Source organism: Lutra lutra, chromosome 1 (genome assembly GCF_902655055.1).
Source record: "Lutra lutra chromosome 1, mLutLut1.2, whole genome shotgun sequence".
Lineage (NCBI taxonomy): Eukaryota > Metazoa > Chordata > Mammalia > Carnivora > Mustelidae > Lutra > Lutra lutra.
In genome coordinates, this window is record NC_062278.1 from 317,019 (window position 1) to 336,007 (window position 18,989).

Below are 18,989 nucleotides of genomic sequence, written 5' to 3' on the forward strand. Positions count from 1 at the left end.
AACTAATGGATATGGACATAACCAAATGTCAGAAACTGACATCAGAGTAACATTATGAAGGCGAGCTCTAGGCTTGAGAAAAATATGGACAATACAGAATCTCTAAGGGCAGAAATGAGATCTAATCAGGCCGAACTTAAAAATGCTATAAATGAAATGCAGCCTAAACTGAATACTCCGACTGCCAGGGTAAAATAGGCAGAAGAATGAATTAGTGACCTAGAGGATAAGATGACAGAAAAGAAGGAAGCCAAGGAGGCCTGGAAAAACACCTTGAAGCCCAAGAGATCAGACTAAGAGAGATTAATGACCATGAAACGTTCCAATGTCAGAACTGTTGGGATCCCTGAGGGGGTGGAGAGAGGTCCAGAAAATAAATTTGAGCATATCGTAGCTGAGAACTTCCCTAATCTGGAGAAGGAAACAAGCAATCGTATCCAAGAGGCGGAGAGGACCCGTCCCAAGATCAATGAGAACAGACCAACACCACAACATATAATAGTACAATTTGCAAATCTTAGATCCAAGGAAAAAATCTTAAAAGCAGTGAGGGGGAAGAGATTTCTTACATACAGAGTGAGGAACATCAGAAGAACATCAGACCTGTCGACAGAGGCCTGGCAAGCCAGAAAGGGCTGGCAAGACATATCCAGGGCACTAAATGAGAAGAACATGCAGCCAAGAAGTCTTTATTCAGCAAGGCTGTCATTCAGAATGGATGGACAGACAAGGAACTTCCAAGACCGGCAAAAACTGAAAGAGTATGTGACCACCAAGCTGGCCCTGCAAGAAATATTACGGGGGGTTCTATAAAAGGAGAAAGGCCCCAAGAGTGATATAGAACAGAAATTTACAGAGACAACCTATAGAAACAAGTGTAAGGGCCTGCCCCTCCCAGAGTAACTAGCTTGTGGACCCCAGAAGTAGGGGCGGGGCAGGCCGGGTGAAGACGTCCAATCGGTGTGGCGTGGGTATATCCACTGGGTGAATTAGGATTCAATTGGCTACCTGTGTAGGGGCGGGGCTCAAGCACCCCCATAAAGGTTGGTGTGCGAGGCTGGGGGGGTGGGGAAGGAGAGCTGTCAGAAGAAGAAGGAAGGAGCAAAAGAAGGAGAGTCGGCGGGAGCAGAAGAAAGAGAGCTGTGACAGCTCTTGTCAGAGCTAGACAAGCCGCCAGCGGACCCGACGCCTGCAGCCCCGCCCACACCGCGGCTACGGCAACTGCGCCTCGGGGAGCAGCAGAGCCACCTGCAGCGGACCCGCCATTGCACCTGAGACACCAGTGGTCCCAACACCAGCTGACCCAGCATGCCAGCGGTCCCAGCACTCCAGCAGCAGCCGAGACGCCAGCGGTCCAGACACCAGCGGTCCTGACGCCAGCTGTCCCAGCACGCCAGCGGTCCCAGCACTCCAGCAGCAGCCGAGACGCCAGCGGTCCTGACGCCAGCGGTCCCGACACCAGCGGCCCCGCTGACACACAGCAGGGAACGGCCTGACGCCAGCAACCTCGCTGCGAACGGCATCGCTGCCAGGAGCGGCCTTGATACCCTGAGCCGCAGCCTCGCTGGAGCTGCGCCATTCCGGGGAGCGGCTTCATTTGGAAAGAGGCTTCCTCGGTGAGCAACCCTGTGGGAGGCAGCATCGTCAGGAAAGAGGCTTCCTCCAGAGTGGCCTCTTTTTGTGAGCAGCCTTTCCGGGGAGCAGCCCTGAGGAGCGACCTCATTAGCTGCAGCCTCGTCCTGGGAGTGGCCTCGTCCAGAATGGCCTCATCTACAGAAAGGCCTTATCCAGAGCAACCAGGTTGGGAGCGGACTTGCCAGGGTCATCGTCGTCACCTTTTCGTAAGAGACAGCCCTGACCGATCAGTTTGATTTTTGATGCTTGGCGTGAAATAAAGCTTTGTTTGATTTTTGCTTTAATCAGTCTCGTTCTTTGATCACGGACCCTAACACAAGGACTTCACAGGCAACATAATGACAATAAAATCATGTCTTTCAATAATCACTCTCAACGTGAACAGCCTAACTGCTCCCATGAAACAGCACAGGGTTGCAGACTGGATGAAAAGACATGACCTATCCATACACTGTCTACAAGAGACTCATTCTGAACCTAAAGATACATCCAGACTGAAAGTGAAGGGATGAAAACCATCTTTCATGCCAACAGGCCTCAAAAGAAAACTGGGGTAGCAATTCTCATATCAGACAAATTAGATTTCAAACTAAAGACTGTAGTAAGAGATGCAGAGGGACACTGCATCATACTTAAAGGGCCTATCCAACAAGAGGATCTAACAACTGTAAATATCTGTGCCCCTACAGTTGGGAGCAGCCAACTACATAAGCCAACTGTTAACCGAAATAGACATATTGATGATAATATGCTAATAGAAGGGGACCACAACACTCCACTCACAGCAACACACAGGTCATCTAAGTAGAAGATCTACAAACAAGAGCTTAGAATGACACACAGGACCAGAGGGACCTCATAGATACACACAGAACATTCCATCATAAAACAACAGAACATTCATTCTTCTCGAGCGGCAGATGGAACTTTCTCTAGACCACACCCTGGGTCACAAATCAGGGCTCAACCGGTACCAAAAGACTGAGACTACTCCCGGCATATTCTCAGACCACAATGCTTTAAAACTGGAACTCACAAGAAAAAATTTGGAAGGAACACAAACACTTGGAAGCAAAAGACCACCCTGCTCAAGAACATTCGGATCAGGGACGCCTGGGTGGCTCAGATGGTTAAGCGGCTGCCTTCAGCTCAGGTCATGATCCCATTGTCCTGGGATAGAGTCCCACATCAGGCTCCTTGCTCAGCAGGGAGCCTGCTTCTCCCTCTGCCTCTGCCTGCCACTCTGCCTGCCTGTGCTCGCTCTCGCTCTCTCTCTGACAAATAAATAAAATCTTAAAAAAAAAAAAAAAAGAATGTTCGGATCAACCAGGAAATCAAAGAACTTAAACAATTCCTGGGAACCAATGAGAATGAAAACATATTGGTCCAAAACCTATGGGATACAGCAAAGGCAGTCTTAGGGGGGAAATACATAGCCATCCAAGCCTCACTCACATAATTAGAAAAATCCCAAATGCAGAAGCTAAACTTACACCTAAAGGAACTGGAGAAAAAACAACAAAGAAAACTTAAACCAAGCAGAAGAAGAGGAATTATAAAGATTAGAGCAGAGATCAATGAAATAGACACCAGAAAAACAGTAGAGCAGATCAATGAAACTAGAAGCTGGTTCTTTGAAAGATTAAGAAGATCAATAAACCTCTGGCCAGACTTACCCAAAAGAACAGAGAGAGAACCCAAATTAATAAAACCATGAATGAAAGGAGAGAGATCATGACTAACACCAAGGAAATAGAAAAAATTATTAGAAATTATTATCAGCAACGATATGCCAATATGTTAAGCAAACTGGAAGAAATGGATATCTTCCTGGAAACTTATAAACTGCCAAAACTGAAGCAGGAAGAAATACACAATCTGAATAGACCAATAACCAGTAACAAAATTAAAGCGGTAAATCAAAAAATTCCCAAAAAAGAAGAATCCAGGGCCAGATGGATTCCCAGGGGACTTCTACCAAATATTTTTTTTTTTAAAGATTTTATTTATTTATCTGACAGAGAGAAATCACAAGTAGGCAGAGAGGCAGGCAGAGAGAGAGGAGGAAGCAGGCTCCCCGCCGAGCAGAGAGCCCGACGCGGGGCTCGATCCCAGGACCATGAGATCATGACCCGAACCGAAGGCAGCGGCTTAACCCACTGAGCCACCCAGGCGCCCCCTACCAAATATTTAAAGAAGAAATAATACCTATTCTTCTAAAGCTGTTTCAAAAAAGAGAAACAGAAGGAAAACTCCCCAATTCATTCTATGAGGCCAGCATTATCTTGATGCCAAAACCAGACAAAGACTTTATCCAAAAGGAAATTACAGACCAATATCCCTGATGAACATGGTTGCCAAAATACTCAACAAGATCCTAGCAACAGAATTCAACAGTATATTAAAAGGATTATCCAACACGACCAGGTGGAATTTATTCCTGGGATGCAAGGATGGTTCAACATTTGCAAATCAATCAACATGATAGAGCACATTAATAAAAGACAAGAACCATATGATATTTTCAATTGATGCAGAAAAATCATTTGACAAAATACAGCATCTTTTCCTGATTAAAACTCTTCAGAGTGTAGGGATAAAGGGAACAGTTCTTAAAAAAAAAACCATCTATGAGGGGTGCCTGGGTGGCTCAGTGGGTTAAAGCCTCTGCCTTCGGCTCAGGTCATGATCCCAGGGTCCTGGGATCGAGGCCCGCATCGGGTTCTCTGCTCAGCAAGAAGCCTGCTTCCTCCTCTCTCTCTGCCTGCCTCTCTGCCTACTTGTAATCTTTGTCTGTCAAATAAATAAATAAAATCTTAAAAAAAAAAAATACCATCTATGAAAGCCCACAGTGAATATCATTCTCAATGGGGAAAAGCTGACAGCCTTCCCTTAAGATCAGGAACACGACAAGGATGCCCCCCCTCTTGCCACTGTTGTTCAACAATGTACTATAAGTCCTAACATCCGCAATCAGACAACAAAAAGGAGAAAGAGGTATTCAAATTAGCAATGAAGAAGTCAAACTCTCTCTCTTCGCAGATGACATGATAACTTTATATGGAAAACCCAAAAGACTATACCCAAACTACCAGAACTCACACAGCAATTCAGTGATGTGCCAAGATACAAAATCAATGTACAGAAATCAGTGGCTTTCTTTCTTTTTTTTCTTTTTAAGATTTTATTTATTTATTTGACAGACAGAGATCACAAGTAGGCAGAGAGGCAGGCAGAGAGAGAGGAGGAAGCAGGCTCCCCGCTGAGCAGAGAGCCCAATGCGGGGCTCTATCCCAGGACCCTGGGATCATGACCTGAACCGAAGGCAGAGGCTTTAACCCACTGAGCCACCCAGGCGCCCCATCAGTGGCTTTCTTATATACTAACACTGAAAATATAGAAAGGGAAATTAGAGAACCAATTCTATTTACTGTAACACCAAAAAACCGTAAGATACCTGGGAATAAACCTAACCGAAGATGTAAAGGATCTGTACTCGAGGAACTACAGAACACTCACGAAAGAAATTGAAGAAGACACAAAAAGATGGAAGACCAGTCCATGCTCACGTACTGGAAGAATAAACATTGTTAAAATGTCTGTACTGCCTAGAGCAATCTATACTTTCAATGCCATTCCGATCAAAATTCCACTGGCATTTTTCAAAGAGCTGGGGCAAACAATCCTAACATTTGTATAGAACCAGAAAAGACCCTGAATTGCTAAGGAAATGTTGAAAAAGGAAAACAAAGCTGGGGGCATCACATTGCCTGATTTCAAGCTGTATTACAAAGCTGTGGTCACCAAGACAAGCACAGTATTGGCCAAAAAAACTCAGACACATAGATCAATGGAACAGAATAGAGGGCACCGATAATGGACACTCAACTCTGTGGTCAAATAATCTTGGACAAAGCAAGAAAAAATATCCAGTGGAAAAAAGACAGTCTCTTCAATAAATGGTGCTGGGAAAACTGGACAGCTACATGCAGAAGAATGAAACTCGACCATTCTCTTACACCGTACACAAAGATAAACTCGAAATGGATAAAATACCTCAACGTGAGACAGGAATCCATCAGAATCCTAGAGGAGAGCATAGGCAGTAACCTATTCCGATAACAGCCACAGCAACTTCTTTCAAGATATGTCTCCACAGGCAAAGGAAACAAAAGTGAAGATGAACTTTTAGGACTTCATCAAGATCAAAAGCTTCTGCACAGCAAAGGAAACAGTCCACAAAACAAAAAGGCAACCCACGGAATGGGAGAAGATATTCATAAATGACGGTACAGACAAAGGGCTAATACCCAAAATCTACAAAAAACTCCTCAAGCTCTACACACACAAAACAGATAATCATGTCAAAAAATGGGCAGAAGACATGAACAGACACTTCTCCAATGAAGACATACACATGGCTAACAGACACATGAAAAAATGTTCATCATCATTAGCCATCAGGGAGATTCAAATCAAAACCACATTGAGATACCACCTTGGACCAGTCAGAATGGCCAAAATTAACAAGACAGGAGACAGTGTGTGTTGGAGAGGATGTGGAGAAAGGGGAACCCTCTTACACTGTTGGTGGGAATGCACGTTGGTGCAGCCACTTGGGAGGACAGTGTGGAGATTCCTCAAGAAATTAAAAATAGAGCTTCCCTATGACCCTGCCATTGCACTACTGGGTACTTACCCCAAAGACACAGATGGAGTGAAAAGAAGGGCCATTTGTACCCCAATGTTCATAGCAGCAATGGCCACGGTCGCCAAACTGTGGAAAGAGCCAAGATGCCCTTCAACGGACGAATGGATAAGGAAGATGTGGTCCATATACACTATGGAGTATGATGCCTCCATCAGAAAGGATGAATACCCAACTTTTGTAGCAACATGGATGGGACTGGAGGAGATTATGCTGAGGGAAATAAGTCAAGCAGAGAGAGTCAAGTATCATATGGTTTCACTGATTTGTGGAGCATAAGGAATAACACGGAGGATATTAGAAGTGAAAAATGACTGGAGGGAAATCAGAGGGGGAGATGCACAATGAGAGATTATGGACTCTGGGACTCAAACTGAGGGTTCTGGGGTGGGGGGTGAGCCCGGAGATGGGTATTAAGGAGGGCAAATACTGCAGGGGGCACTGGGGGTTAACACACAAGCAACGAATCACGGACACAACATCAAAAACTAATGATGGGGGCACCTAGATGGCTCAGTGGATTAAGCCACTGCCTCTGGCTCAGGTCGAGATCTCAGGGTCCTGGGATTGAGCCCCACATCGGGATCTCTGCTCAGTGGGGAGCCTGCTTCCTCCTCTCTCTGCCTGCCTCTCTGCCTACTTGTGATCTCTCTCCCTCTGTCAAATAAATAAATAAAATCTTTAAAAAAAAAAAAACTAATGACATACTGTACGGTGACTAACACAATAAAAAACAAATCTTGAAAGCAGCAAGAAGAGTGACTCAACACAAGCCATCCTCAACAGCAGGTCAACAGCTAGCCGGCTGCTCAGACCACAGAGGCCCAAAGGCAGCAGGGTGCGATCATCGGTGCTGAAAGAAAAAGACTTAACCACGAATTAGATATCCAGGAAACTATCTTTCCAAAATGAGGGAGAAATTAAAACATTCCCAGGTAAATGAAAAGTGAGAGAATTCACTACTAACAGGCCTGCCCTGAAGATATACTGAAGGGCATCCTCAGGCCAAAGTGAAAGGACAGTGGGCGTGACCTTGAAACCACACAAAGAAACGAAGAACGTGGTAAAGGTGACTGAATGAGTAAATGGAAAGGCAAAATAAACATAATTGTGGTCATTTTTTTTCTTCTATCTGATTTAGAAGAAACTGAATAAATCAATGAGCATAAATTGTAGATAACTGTAGTTTGTTTGACGGTATTAGGGACGGAGAAGGGAATGAAGCTACAAAGGAGAAGAGATCCGTAAACTATTAAAATTAAGATGGTACTAATCTGATCTCCACGTTATAAAGGGTTCGCTGTAATCTCCAGGGCAGGCACTAAGAAAATAACTAAAAAATATGTAGAAAAATAAACATCAAGGAAATTGAAATGAAAAGAAGGCAGTAATGGAAGATTAGGAACACAAGAGGTAAAAGACACCTGAAAAGCAAACAGCAAGCACTGGAACACGCTACAGCATCTGTGACCCTAGGAAACGCCAGGCCAAGTCAAAGACACCAGACACAAAAGGCACTTCCTGTGTGACTCCGAGTCTACAAGGCCCGGAAAGACTGGTGCTGCCGGGGCTGGGGGACAGAGGAGGGGCAGGGGGACGGGGAGTCCTCCGTGCAGAGGCGAATGTTCTGGAAGCAGTGACAGAACAGCGACAGCTGCGCCACTTGGTGAATGCACTGAAACCCACTGAAACGCCGACTTAACAAGAGTGATTTTTACAGTATGGAAATTATATCTCATCAGCGTTCTTGTTAAAAAACTAAAACAGGCGCCTGGGTGGCTCCGTGGGTGAAGCGTCTGCCTTCGACTCGGGTCGTGATCTCAGGGTCCTGGGATCGAGCCCCGCATCGGGCTCTCTGCTCGGCAGGGAGCCTGCTTCCTCCTCTCTCTGCCTGCCTCTCTGCCTACTTGTGATCTCTGTCAAATGAATAATAAATAAAATCTTCTAAAAATTAAAAAAAAAATACAACAAAGAACTAAAAGCTACATGAAAACTCCTCAGAGTAGGTGTTCGAGTGTTCACGCATCCTACCCTTTGCTCCACGACAACAGACTATGGAAGCAAGAGGAGTGGTGATGTGGCTTCTGGGTCACCAAAGCAAGAAGACCCCAACTTTCTCAGATTTAAAATACTCGGTGGTAATTCCCTAGTGGAAAAGGTATGATAACCATCCTATTTAAATAGAAAAAAATGAATGAAAAAGTTGCCTAAAAAGTCTAACACAATGCAAATATTTCTTTTCACTTTGCAGATCACCATTGACTTAAGAGTAAAATTTCTCATTGATTTTGCAGCCGGGAAAGGGGAGCAGTAACACAGATCCCTCTTCACCCCTGCGCCCCGAGCTGTGTGACCTGCTGCTCTGCTAAGGCTTCCGACCGGCTCTTCTGCAGCTCCGTCTCCTGCCATGTCTCCTTCGCTTGCAGCTCGGCCAAAAGAGCTGGGCGCTGGCCCCAACCACTGCAGGAGCCAGGGTGCCCCCCGTGAACAGGGAGGAAGAGTCAGCACTGAGCTCTTCTGCATATGCACAGCCCTGTCCATACTGGATCCCCTCATTCCACATATTTTCACTGTGACAACACACAGGAGTCAGGCTACAGCTCCTAGAAAACTCCGGACCACTGTGTAGGCTCTGGATTCTCACCTTGATCACAATCATCAGAAAATGGGACATGCGTGGCACAACACTAAAATTGTACTTTCTTATTTTTTTTAAGATTTTATTTATTTATTTGACAGAAAGAGATCACAAATAGGCAGAGAGGCAGGCAGAGAAGAGGGAAGCAAGCTGCCTGCTGAGCAGAGAGCCCGATGTGGGGCTCAATCCCAGGACCCCGGGACCATGACCTGAGCCACCCAGGCGCCCCTAAAATTATACTTTCAAGTTACAGAGATAACATAAATTATTCCTATCAACTTTGTCTCCTGAAACAAATTTAACTCCAAAATCCTTAAAAAGAAGCATCAAATCTCACTGACATGAAAAATCTGAGAAACAAGGCAGGGATCATAGGGAAAGGGAAGAAAAAATGAAAGAAGATGAAACCAGAGAGGGAGACAAACCCTAAGAGACTCTTAATCTCTGGAAATAGACTGCGAGGGGAGAGGAAGGGGGTGGAAGGACAGGGTGGCTGGGTGAGGGACAATGGGGAGGGAATGTGCTACGGTGAGCGCTGTGAACTGTGTAAGACTGATGGACCACAGACCTGCAGCCCCAAAACAATAACACATTCTGTGTTAATTAAAAAAAAAAAAAAAAAAAAAGCATCGGGGCGCCTGGGTGGCTCGGAGGGTTAAGGCCTCTGCCTTCAGCTCAGGTCATGATCTCAGGGTCCAGGGATCGAGCCCCGCATCAGGCTCTCGGCTCGGCAGGGAGCCTGCTTCCTCCTCTCTCTGCCTGCCTCTGCCTACTTGTGATCTGTCTCTGTCAAAGAAATAAATAAAATCTTGAAAAAAAAAAGAAAAAGCATCAAGTGCAAATTCCAAGTTATCACACGTTTCAAAGTTTCTAAAGTACGTTAATGACACGTTTAGGCCACAATTCCCCTTCTAGGGAAGGATGGGGCTGCGCCCCACCACTCGCAGCTAGGAAGGAAGCGGCAGCCCGGAGAGCAGTCAGGGTTGACGAGGCCCACTAACTGCGTGAGTGACAACCACAAAATGCGGGTTAATACAGGGAAAAACCTGAACGCCAACAGGCACCACAGACCGGCAAGGCCAAGTCCAAGGGACAGGAACCATACTGCCTTTCCCCCGAAAAGACACCGCTCAGGAAACACTGCCACCACTGTGAAGGACACTGGGAAACAAAAAACCATTGACATCGAGGAAGAGGCAACCACCGCCCCGCCTCACCCCCAGCACATGAGAAACTGACTGATGTGGGAAACAAAGGCAGAAAAAATTATTAAATTTCCTTACTACCTATAGCCCACTGACAAGTCCTTGAAACAGGCAGCGTGACCTCCTCTAGGGACTCAACTGCCCCCATGTGATTACTTTGCTGAGGGCAAAGGCAGTGCCAGCCTGACCCCCGCTCCCCGGCCAGGACCCTGTGAGTCTACTTCAACATACAGAAATTCCTTTGGAAACTTCCTTTACCTCTAAACCCCCCAAGAGAGGTGTTGGTCATCACCCCCCAAGCATACGACCCACTGTTATGCCTCTGAAGGGTCTCGTGACAATAGCCCCCCAAGATCCCGGGAACCTTGCTTCCGAATTCCTTAGACTCCTGCGATCTCTAGCCCCTCCCAACTTGGAAGTATGGAATGGGCCACTCCTCATGACACCAGTGCAGCATTTCCTGCTCAGGGGTCCTGTCCCTGTGCTTGAATAAATCCTCCTTTTTGCACCAAAGACGTCTTAAGAATTTTTTCCTGGCGTTCGTTGCGATTAACAACGCGACAGGAAAGGGAAATCACACTTCTTCGGGCCCTAGGACCCTGGTACAGGCCCGGGGGTGCTTCCCTCCCCACACCTTCAGGGAGTGGTCACGACGGCAGACCCCGTATGCTCACCCTGCCCGTTAAACGCTCTTCTGCAGACGCAGGAGGATTAAATACATGTTTCTTGGGAAACTTTGAGCCACAGATCGCTTTCTTCCGGCAACAATCCTTCATAGAAGCCAACTTCTGTGTGAGGTCAGGGTAGGAGTCCAAGAGCTCTGCACGCCCTTGAGGAACCCCCGCCCTCCAGTCCTGGGGCACCTGGACCTGGTACCATGGCAGCAGTGATCAGCAAGCTCCAGGCCCCTCTCTCTGGCCACCTCGTCCTTCTGGACCTCAGCGTCCCTGCCACAGGGAGTGCAGCCCCTCACGTGCCTGAGGGACCCACGGCTACACGGCGCAGAGCTGCACTTGCTAAAAGATGGCGGACGCTAAGCGTATCTCTTGTCACCCATCGCTCTGCTTCGGGATCATATGACACACACGCAGCATGACAAGAGCATAAACGGAACGAAGCCAGTAGCAAACAAAAGCACCCACCGCACGTGCGCTGTGCGTAGGAGGAATGGCTCTACAAGGGGGCAGCGGACCCGCTTCACGCCTGTCCTGCGCAGTGCACGCCCAGGCCCGCAGCGGGAACTTGCGGGAAAAGTGCACCATCGCCATAACCAAGGCAAAGGCCAAACGGCAGCATCATATGGCGGGATGGTCTCCGGGAAACACTCAGAAGTCCGGTGAGGCAGGAAAGGTACAGGATAGCATCCGGCCATCGGACCTCGAAGGCCCAGTGGCTGCAGGATGGTTGCGGACACCCAGCGGGACGCATTCTCAGGCCAGCCCTGGAACTGACCGGAGAGGCTCCAAGTCCCCTTCAACTCATGCAACCTCACCCCCATCCATGAGGCCTCCTCACAGATGATCGCTTCTGTTTCCAGCCTTGAGTGAAACTCCATTTAATTTTCTAGGTTCTAAACGGTAAGGTCCATGTAACAAAGAGATGCTTTTTGAAGTTTATTCTTGATTTTTTCTAAAGACACGGCAGAAAAATGTCATATATATCTTTTTAACCATTAAGAAAACATGACAGATATGCCCGGGAAAAAAAGTAGTATTACACAAAAAATACCAACACAGTCAGGAGCCAGGGGTGGCTCAGGTCATGATCTCAGGGTCCTGGGATTGAGCCCCGCATCGGGCTCCCTGCTCAGCAGGACGCCTGCTTCTCCCTCTGCCCGCCCCTCACCACCCCCCAGCACCCCATGCACACTCCTGCTCTTTCTCTAATAAATAAAATCTTTAAACAAAGTAATATAAATTCAGCTGGTAATGAATTAAAAACATTCAAACTGTATCTAAAATGACCCTACGGTTTTCAAAAATTATGTGTATAGAATTTTTTTTAATTGAAGATGAAATTGCCTTGAGCAATTGACACTGGGCACACTGTGGTCTGCTCCTGTGTTCCAGAACTCGGCTGAGTGGTCCCGCCACAAGGGACAGTGTTCGACGGGATGCACGTCTCTAAGAAAAGGAAATCAAGCTTACGGTTTCAGAGAACTTTCCTCAGAAGTAACTCCAAAAGGAAGTAACCTGGAAAGTAATCCAACTAGCTCACAAGCGCAAGTGAAATTACTCTTCTGGGAAGTGACCCTGCTTGACAAACAGGTGCAAAGATATTTGTGGCCCAGAGAAAACCTGTCAGAGGAGGAACAGTGTGTCCGTGCTATTTTGGGGACAATGTCCCTGGCAGCCCAGAAAATGCCCAGTTAAGCTTCCTGCAAGGTCTGCCTGTGGCCAGAGCCTGAGGGAAGGCCACAGCGGGAACCAACACCCAGTAGTCCGCACCAAGACCCAATGGGACGGCCTTTGCAGCGGTGTGGACAGGTCAGCCAGCATCACAGCAGGCAGGAAAACCAGACTCCAAGCACATGTGCCCGTGTGGACCCTGAACTGAACCACCACAGGAAGAGACAGGAACTTGGGCTGGATATAGGATGATATCAAGGAATTCCTGACCATTTTTAAGTTAGAACGGATCGCAGTTATGTTCTCTTGCAGGGAGAGAAACACACTACTTGGTAGAGACATAGTGAAGTATTTATAGATTAAAACACATGCTACCTGGGATTTGCTGTAAATACATGGGGGGTGGGGGAGCCCCGAGGCACGAAGACTGGCACGTACCCTCCTGCGCAGCCAGATAGAGCCTCACCCAACTATCCTATTTCTGCCCATGTCAAAATGTTCTCCAGTAAAAGCTAAAATAGGGTCAGAAACAGCTTCCCACCTTCCCACAAGTCCAGCTATTTCTGAGAAACCAGCCAGACAACAAAGGTCCGTTAAAAAGTATCTCACGTTCACCTCCTTGGTGGCAGAGTAAAGGGATCTTTTGCTTGAGCAAGAACTCACTCGTACGACTGGAAACACTCACGAAATGCTGTGGGACACCCAGACGGCAGGCGCCACAGAAATACAAGAAGGCTCGGCCCAAGCACAGACCTGACACGCGGCTCCAGTAAGCACCTGCTGTGTCCCCACACACAACAACACGGTGGGAGGAGAGCATGGGCAACACAGTCCGCAGAGGCAGGGCCGTAGCCCGTGAGACCCAGGAGAAAGGTGACAACCGGACCTCATCTTTCCAAGGTGAGAAGACAGCCGCCACCCATGCGCGGGGACCGCCACTCACCACAGGCACACGCGCGGGCCGCAGCTCAGCAGCACGCCAAACCCAGGCCCGGATGCGCCCGTCTCCCAGAGGACCGTCCCATGCAGCCTGCTCACGAGACTCACAGAGCCCGCCGGCACCCCACTGCTACCAAGGACCACAGCGACGGCGGAGCTGATGGCCACTGCGCCTGAGGGGCCTGGGGGACACCGCAGGGGCGAAGGGGGCAGTGCAGGGGTGAAGGGGGCCCTGCGGGGACACTGAGATGGCTAAGGGGACACTGGAGGACACTATGGGGACACTGAGAGGGTTAAGGGGACATGGGGGGACACTGGGGGATTAAGGGGACACTGAAGGACACTATGGGAACAATGAGAAGGCTAAAGGGACACTACGGGGGACACTAAGAAGAATAAGGGGACACTGGGGGGACACTGAGAGGGTTAAGGGGACACTTGGGGGACACTGAGAGGGTTAAGGGGACATGGCAGGTCACATGGAAAGGGCTTCATCCTCTCTTAGTGAAAGGTGAGTGGGCACAGTGTGAAGAGGAGACCATCCATGTGACTGCATCACTGACCAGCTACATCCCTGGCTCCAGGCAGGGGTCCCACTGTGTCTCCCTAAGCCACCCTGAGGACACAGGCTTGTGTGTGTGCCTCCTCCGTCTTCTCCTCCCTCGGAGATGAGAAACCCACCCGAGCGGCCAGAGTCAAGGCAACTTACGAGTCCAAGTACCAAATCTCAAGAAAAATGCCGATTCCCAGACTTTTCAGCCAAACCAACGTGGGTAAACCTCATTTTTACGGCTCCCTTTTTGTAATCTCCCGTAACTCTCCTGCTGGCAGACGTCGTGGAGGAAACGGCTGAACCATTAATTTCTCCGACCAACCAATGGCCACACACAACTGCGCACACGAACCATCAACCCAGGAGACGCAGACCGCGCCAGGCCTTATTTCGTGGTTAGAGAAAAGGGACTGATGCGTCCTTTCTAAAAGCCCCACAGAAACACGGACAAAAATCTGTAACCTCAACAGAACGGGACACGACCGCTTCACAGAAACACCCGGAGTGTGTGAAGCACGACGACGTGCGTTCTCAGCCCCCGGGCCCGGGAGAGGCGGGAAACACGAGCATTTCCCACCCGAAGACTCGGGGAGCTGAGCCAGCACCCCCACTCGCCATCCCGCCTGCATGCACAGGGAGCACAGGGACACGAGCGCCCCTTCGCCCAGTCCCAGCCCACACACCCCTCCCCACGGCAGCCTCGCGTGTTCCAGAGAATTCCACCGCTTTGTAGACTTCTGCCAACGACCACAAGGCACGCGGACACTCCGACCTCGTGGAAGAACCCGCGCAGGGAACTGGGGTGCACTGCTGTAGCGCATGTGTTCCGTGTGGACACGAGGCAGCAGCACCGCCGCAGCAGCCACCCCGCACGGTCCTCCCCTTCCTGCGGGGACGGCACTTCCGCCTCAGCCCCCACTGCCTCCGCAAGCCCAGCGCCGGCCGTCACCCGGGCCGTCCCCCAGCCTCTCCACGACCCCAGAAGCAGCATGGTCAGTCTTACCCCAGCACACCCTGTGGGGCACCGGGAACCTCCTGCGGGGGTCCTGGGCCTGCCTCTGCACCCTCCCATCCCAGCTTCCTGAGGGCCGCGGCCAACACTCGCCCCTCGTGGCCCCATCACCGCCAGCCCTTCTTCCGTTCTGCCGTCCGACGGATGCTGCTGGAACAGAGCTGTGCCTCTGCCACTGCCTGCGAGGTCAGGCCCGGCCCTGCAAGGACACCACCCTCCAGGTTCACCCCCTGTGGATCCTGCCGACACTCCTCCCCACCCTGACCTCCGAGGTCACACCAACACAGGTCGGCCGGGCCACAGGGGTGGCCCCTGAAGGCATCTGCAAAGACGAGTCGGGTCGGCCCGGGGCACTGAGCCCTTCTCGCAGGCTCCCTGGAGGCCTGGTCGCTCCAGCCCCAGGACACAACGGAGAGCGCAGGCCGCTCGAGAACAGGGACGACGGGCATGACCCCTCACGCTCTGCTCCTGCTGGGCCCTGTGCAAGGCCTGGCCTAGACGTCCTGGACGGAAGAGGAGGGTCCGCGCCGGACAGGAGGGGACACACTGGTTGGGGAGGCGATCTGACAGGAATGGTGAGTGCATGAGGAGAAGCTCACAGCACAGAGCGGCCAGCACCCGACAGGTAACAAGGGACAGGACGGCAGAGACATGGTCTGCGCACCTGCAGCAAGAGCTTGTGCAGAGCTGTGCCCTGGACCAGAGGGAGCCGCCTGGGGTGCACGCGCGGGACCAACGTGCAGAAGAGAGACTACGGAGGGAGCCGCCTTGCGCAGATGACTGTTGCCGGGCCGGACCAGGCACGCTGGGACACGTTCTCCCCCAGTACGCCACCCCGGCCGCATCTCCATACACCCGTCCAGCCACCGCGCACCCCATATCCCTATCCGCCCACTGCGCGGCCACCTGCGAGGTAGCCCCCCAGGCACAGCAGTGGCAGGAGGAGACACGCCCTGAGCCCGGCCTCACCTGCTGCGTGGCTAGCAGTTCGGGGTAGAGCAGCGTGACCCCGGCGGCCCCCGGATCTGCATCCGTCTGCGCCGTCAGGCCGCCGTCTGCGGGCGGGAGCTCCTGGCCCTGCTCCCTAGTCAGCGCCGCGGGGCGAGAGGCGTCCTTGTGTTGCCGCTGCTTCCCCAGCTCTGTGCTCAGCTGCTCCAGAGCCCGGCGGTGCTGCTCCTGCAGGGCCTGCACCTCCGACCGGTGGCGCGACTCCAGAGAGTCCAGGTGGGACAAGTGTCTGGCCTCCAGAGCCCGGAGCGTGGCCGCGTGCCCTGCCTGCAGCTCGGCCTCTCGGGCCTGTGCCAGGGCCCGCTGCTCCCCCTCCACGGAGGCTCTCAGCTCCTCCTGCTCCGAGCGGCGCACGGCCTCGAGCTCAGCCGTCAGGGACAGCACGTGCTGCTGGTGTCTCTCCTGGAGCAGCCGGAGCTCGCGACTGTGCTTCTCCTGGGCCTCCCGAAGGAGTGCATCTTGCTCGGCTGCGAACTTCTCCGTGATCTCTTTCCGTTCCTTCAGGAACCTGCGAGGACCCACAGCATGAACACGGGCCATGGAAGGACCGTCGTACAAGCACCCCCGCCCCTTCCCACACGAAACACGACGTCGCTGCCGTGTTGGACTGTCCCGGCTCCTTTTCCCTCTGCCGTCCACAGCAAGTAAGCAGGAGGGAAGGGGCCACACAAAGCCAGAGGAGTTCAAAGGACAAGGCGCTCACGAACTCAAGTGGGGATGCGGGACCCACAGCAAGACACCGCATCCGCGCCAAAGCAGACACACCAGCCCACATGCGGTGAGAAGGACCGCGATGGGGAAGGGGCAGCGGGGTCCCCTGCAGGAGCCCACAGGGCCATAAAGAACACTCAGAAGACCTCAGGAGAACTGGTGAATTAAGGGACACGAATGAGAAAGAGCCCCAGGTGGTGCTGGCTGGCAGAGACACAGGCCAGCAGACTCCCCCAGAGTCGAGGCACCCAGGATCCCACCAGGGATGGGAAGAAGCCTCAGTGTCAACTGGGCGCATGCTACATGGGCATGACTTGCCCTGGTCCGCTCCCACGAGGAGCGGTAAGACCCGGGTTACTGCTCTGCCTGGGCCGGCCTGCCACCAGAGGACTCTGGAAGCGTTCCCACACTTCACCCACGCACCCTCTCCACCTGGGGCGAGCAGGAAGCGTTTGTGAGGCTGAGCACAGCGCCTGCGTCCACCCAGCTTGCACCTGCTGGGCCGACGTCTGAACTCGAGTCCTCAGACCCCAGACCCAAAGCTCCTGCACTCCAGTCACGATGGCGGGAGCTGCGGACCCGGGAGAATAAGCAGCCCAAAGGCGAGTCCGATGCCCCAAGACTCACCATCACCCCCAGGCACGAAAGCTCAGGTTTGCAGACTTGGTATGAACAGAGGCAAAGAACCAAACTACATTCTAAATCTATTTTCAAGGAAATATATGCAAGTTTTAGGAGGAAAACACTTACTTTTAAAAACATCTGTCTGAAGTTTAAAAATACAAAGAACTAATACGGACGAACTGCATGCCTTTTGGTAAGTGAGGTCTAAATTCTTGCTTTTGAAATTTTTAAATGTGGAAAGAACAAAAATGACGTGGAAGACGTGTGCACAATAGCGTCCACCAAGGGACACAGACTCCACCAGGAGCATCCGGACACGGTCTCTGGCTGGTTCCCGCAGCTCCCAGTGTTGGGACAGGCAGTTTGACCCCGCTGCCACTTCAGGGTGAAGACCAGGCATCCAGGACTCCGTGCACACCGCGCTCGGCCCTGCCTTCCAGCAGACCTTCCCACCCTGCTAAAAGCCCACAGCACATCGCCCAGGGGACCTGCCTCCCACGCTGTGCGGCACGTGCCAGGGTCAGGCATCAGGCGGGAAAGCGGCAGGCAGCTCTACTGCTAACACCCTCCGCTCCGAGAGCATCACCCACCTGTTCCGTGCCTGCATCAGCTGGAGGGCGCAGTCCTCCTTCAGGCGGAGCGTGGCGAGCTCCCCGCCCTGGTCTTCGGGAGCCAGACGGCCCCCTGGCTCCCGGCCACACTGCGGACACTCCTCCCCCGTGAGGCCAAGCTCCAGCTGCCGTAGGCGGCCCTGCTGCTCCACCAGGGACCCCTCCAGGTCCCGGATCTGGGCGGCCTGCTGATCCTGAAGCTGCCTCATTTCGAGCTCCCGCAGCTCAAACCTGGTCATCAGGGACTGCCTCTCGGCTTCGGCTTGCTCCCGCAGGTGCAGCAGCGCCAGAGCAAGTTCCTCTTCGGCTTTTCTCTTTAGGATTTCACTTGCCACTTTCCATCCTGCTTCTTTGTCTCTGGATTCCCGCTTCATCAGCTCCAGTTTCTCCTTCGCTTTCTTCAGCTTCTCCTGGAGATCTTCAACCAAGTCACATTTTACCTACAGAGAGCAGAATCTCAGGTAAGACAGAAAAAAACTTTTTAAAGGAGAAGATTACTGGCAGTGATGACACCAAAGCCGGCTGTCCTTCCCTCCGGAGCCGGCAGGCCTGGACGAAACTAACGGAGTTCAACGCACACGCGCACGTGCACAGCAAACCAAGGTAGCGTCAGAGGCCTTCGTCGTGTGCCAGGACCGGCGGGGGCGGCAGGCATGTCCCAGGGCTTCAGCCAGGGGAGGCCGACCACCCCAGACAGAGCAGAGACAGAGCAGAGCCGCCCTCAGCAAAAAGACCAGAAGTCCCTGAGAAGAGCAAATGCTGCAGCGAGCCCAAGTGTGTGACCCTGCCGCATCTGTGTTCCATGATCTCCACAGAACCTGGTCAGAAGACTGATGGACTAAAATTTAAACTTTTAAGAGTATGTTGTGAAAAGGGAGGTGAATCACAAAGCTGACAGTAGGCAAACATTTCCATGTTCAGAAAAGGAAGGAAAGGAGGTCAATGAACGACAAAACATCATCAGAAAGAAACAAAAGTAAAACCGGTATTGAAGACT

The 18,989-nt window shown here is 51.3% G+C and overlaps 1 protein-coding gene across 2 annotated transcripts in view; it reads right to left on the reverse strand.

The window, feature by feature from the left end:
• Positions 1 to 18,989, reverse strand: part of PCNT (pericentrin) — a 120,275-nt gene that overhangs the window by 67,521 nt on the left and 33,765 nt on the right. For both annotated transcript variants that reach the window (XM_047717643.1, XM_047717636.1), the window contains exons 14-15: positions 17,972 to 18,432; positions 16,008 to 16,554 (exon numbers count right to left, since the gene is read on the reverse strand). In XM_047717643.1, coding sequence (XP_047573599.1) covers positions 16,008 to 16,554; positions 17,972 to 18,432 — 1,008 coding nt within the window. The remainder of the gene's footprint in view (positions 1 to 16,007; positions 16,555 to 17,971; positions 18,433 to 18,989) is intronic.